This window comes from Cebus imitator, unplaced genomic scaffold (assembly GCF_001604975.1).
Source record: "Cebus imitator isolate Cc_AM_T3 unplaced genomic scaffold, Cebus_imitator-1.0 Scaffold222, whole genome shotgun sequence".
NCBI classification, from domain to species: domain Eukaryota; kingdom Metazoa; phylum Chordata; class Mammalia; order Primates; family Cebidae; genus Cebus; species Cebus imitator.
This window is the reverse complement of record NW_016107537.1, coordinates 2,003,330-2,007,222: the sequence shown is the minus strand read 5'-3', so window position 1 is coordinate 2,007,222 and position 3,893 is coordinate 2,003,330. Positions and strand designations below refer to the sequence as shown.

General features: G+C 36.1%; 1 protein-coding gene across 1 annotated transcript in view; it reads right to left on the bottom strand.

Moving 5' to 3' along the window:
- The window catches only part of ANAPC1 (anaphase promoting complex subunit 1), a 115,020-nt gene that overhangs the window by 56,381 nt on the left and 54,746 nt on the right, over positions 1 to 3,893 (bottom strand). The window contains exons 22-24 of the mRNA XM_037727201.1: positions 2,219 to 2,297; positions 1,588 to 1,624; positions 1,420 to 1,490 (exon numbers count right to left, since the gene is read on the bottom strand). Coding sequence (XP_037583129.1) covers positions 1,420 to 1,490; positions 1,588 to 1,624; positions 2,219 to 2,297 — 187 coding nt within the window. The remainder of the gene's footprint in view (positions 1 to 1,419; positions 1,491 to 1,587; positions 1,625 to 2,218; positions 2,298 to 3,893) is intronic.

Sequence of the window (3,893 nt, the reverse complement as noted above, 5' to 3'; positions counted from 1 at the left end):
ATTTTAGTAGAGACAGGGTTTCACCATGTTGACCAGGATGGTCTCGATCTCTTGACCTCGTGATCCACCCGCCTCGGCCTCCCAAAGTGCTGGGATTACAGGCTTGAGCCACCACGCCTGGCCTATGGATGAATTTTTAAACAATAAAGTTGAGTAAAGGAAAAAGAACATATATTTACATCTATATGTTTTCAAAAATATATAAAACCTACCAACTTAAAAAGATGTAAAACTATAAAGAAAAACAAGAGTAAGGTAACACAAAATGTAGGTAGGGCAGTGGTTCCCTATAACACTGGGGTGTCTGACAGGAGGGATCCACGAGCAGATATGTAAGGGCCTTTTGCTATGTGGGTCATGTTCCATTTCTAAGGGTGGATGACCAGTATGTCATTACTCAGCACCATCCTCTAAACTAAACATATACGTTTGATATATTCTTTTGTAAGTACATCAAATTTCATATTTAAAATTTTTTTATCCTTGGATTAAATCATATTTTCTTATAATGATTTTCTAAATTTTATAATACCAAGCATTATTTATAAAATAAAAAGTCAATTAACTATTGAGGCAAAAAATGTTTCCTTATATGAGACTAACACTTATTAAATATTATGTGATATACAAATGGACAGAATTCATCCAATATTTTTCAGCATAAGTATCCTGTATGTATGCTATGCAACAGTTATTGTCATCAAGGTAAAATGCAAAAAAAAAAAAAAAACTGTCAGAAATTTCATTTAGAACATACTTTAGATAAGGCTTCAAGAACATTTTTTAATGTTCATTAAAGCTTTATTTTTTAACATACACCCCATACAACGTCCTCATTTTTCAAATATCTCCGTGACAGTAATTTTTAATTTTGTTTTTCAGTTCTTTGTGATAAAAATTCATTTGGTATTTTACTTAATTTAAAACCTAGGAACATAGATTTGGGGAATAGGGAATATAGAAAGCTTTTCCTCCCTCTTCCACTTCCCAGTTCAATGTTAACCTTGGTGCCTAAAATCTCTGGCATTTATACCCTGAAATATTTATATAACTGCTTTCAGACTTTGCCAAAAACACCCATTTCTGATATCTGAGTATCATAATGATTTCAGGTGTGAATGTTGAGTGATTAGAATTCTCCATTCTAAGAGACCAGCTTACACAGCCGCAACCTCAAATGGTCCAATGTAATGGCAAATAAAGATTCCTTATGCACCAAGATAAAAAGTTGGTATCGCAAATATCATTATATGAGAGTTGTGAGATTGTCGAGAAAAAAAAAGTATGACTTGATGAAACATAATCACAATCTTGTGAGGTCTCTTCACAAAGCCAGTGCCCCTCGGTCCACATTCCTTCCAGTTCTAGCTAGTCTGGAGGAGGCAGGACCTACTTAGGAGGTAACAAAGAAGGTCTTACCTACATTAGTCATCCAGACAACCAATTTTTCAGCTAGGCTACAAACCGAAGAAGAATGCCTGAAACTGAACCTATAAGAGAATAAAACACAAAGTTATTAAGCAGAACAGTGAAAGATAATATTGTTTAAAATGTTTGACATAAAAACACAGTCTAAATAAAAGTCACCTGTTTTCCTCTTGTTCTACTTGCAACTTCTGGGGTGCTAAAAGGCAACAAAATGAAACATTTTGATAGTCATCCTGGTAAACATATAACATGTAGAAGACATTTGAAAATAAGAATCCATTAGCAAAGAACATCTAAAAAAAGTAAATAAGCAGTACTGTGGCAGGCTGAAAGTACAGTCAGCCCTCAGAATACTCAGGGAACTGGCTAAGATACCCCATGTGTACCCAAATCTGTGCATGCTCAAGTCCTGTAATTGGCCCCGTGGAACCTGCATATGGATTTCACATCCAGAGAATACTACATTTTCTATCTGCATTTGGTTGAAAAAAAATTCATTGTAAGTGGACCCACACAGTTCAAATCCATGTTTTTCAAGAGTCAATGGTATAATAATTTCCTCAAGACTAAAATAGTCCTTTTTACCCACACTGAAAATACAAGATTTGTTAGATTTTAAGTAATCCTGATACCTGAAAAGTCAGTTGTGGACTATACATCAGAAGAGTACTAAAAAGGTAAGACATGGCTGCTAAAGCAAACAAGAAAAAATTTTTTTTCTGTTTTTTCAGTTGTGATACTGACATTTACAAAAAGTTGTTTCCAGAGACCTAACATTACACCAACTTACCTATAGTTATTCTGGTTAAATATTGTGAGGATTCATCAGAAACAGAGCTCTCATCACCAAGTATATACAGTGCAATACTCTGCAAAAGAAGAAAATAAACATTATTTTTCACTTTTCAGAGACAACATCTCACTTTGTCACCTAGGCTGGAGTGCAGTGGTGCAATCACAGCTCACTGTAGCCTCAAACTCCTTGGCTTAAGCAATCCTCCTGCCTCAGCCTCCAAAGTAGCTAGGACTACAGGCATGCATCACCACATCCAGTTAATTCTTTTATATTATTATTTTTATTTTTTTGTAGAAACAGAGTCTCATTGTGTTGCCCAGGCTGGACTCAAATTCATGACCTCAAGCAATCCTCCTGCCTCAGCCTCCCAAAGTGCTGGGATTACAGGTATGAGCCACCACACCCAGCTACATAATTGAAGTACAACTAGAAAATAAATATAACATAGACTAATTCATCCATCTTAGGTGTACAGTTCTATCAGTTTCAAAAAACGTTATATCACATAACCACTACCACGCTTACAATATAGAATATTTTCATCACACCAAAAAGTTCCCTTCTTCTCTTTGTAGTCAGTCTTTTCCTCCTGGAAACAACTCATCTGCTTTCTTGCTCTACTGTTTTGTCTATCCTACAATATCATGTAAACGAATCGTATGATATGTAGTCTTTTTTTGTAGTATTTCTTTAACTTAGCATAATGTCTCTGAGATTCATCCCCATCTCTCCAAGGATCACTAGTTTATTCCTTTTTATGCTGAGTAGTAGTCCATTAAACAGATGTACCAAACGACATACTCAAAAACTGGTGAACATTTGGTTCCAGTTTGTGGCCATTATGACCAAACTTGCCCTAAACATTCACACACATGTGGGTCTTTGTGCAGGTTATGTTTTCATTTCTCTTAAGTAAAATACCAAGGAGTTAGGATTTCTTTGTCTTATGGTAAATGCATTTAACTTCACAAGAAACTGCCAAACAGTTTTCCAAAGTGCTGTGCCATTTTTGCAGTCCCCCCAGTAATGTATGAGAGTTTCGATTGCTCCATATCCTCACCAAAACTTATCTTTCAGTCATCCAACAGGTATCGAATAGTGCTCTCTCACTACCTAGGAAGTATGTAGTGGTATAGAGCTGTAGTGGTATTTGCTTTGAGGAGGAAAAGAAAAAGAAAAGACAAAGGAAAAACTCTCTCAAAAGAGTTAAAATATTCAGCATATAACATAAACACAAAAGTACATCAGGTCTCTCTACTAAATGAGAAAACACATAAACTTCCTTGAAGACAATAGGCTCCCAATAAATGTTATCTCACTTCCTTCCTTTCCCTCATTTCAACAAATGGTACACAGACAATGCCATCTCCACATATACAAATGACTCAATAGAAAAGAGCCACCATGAGCTAGAAGGTTACTACACATGTCTCATTAGCTAAACATCACATTAAAAAAATTATCACTTGAGGTCAGGAGTTCAAGACCAGCCTGGGCAACATGGTAAAATCTCTACTAAAAATACAAAAATTAGCCAGGTGTGATGATATACACCTGTGCTCCCCATACTTGGGAGATTGAGTTGGGAAGATTGTTTGAGCCGAGGGCGAGGCTGAAGTAAGCCATGATCATGCCAGCCTGGGTGACAGAGTAAGACCTGTCTCAAAAA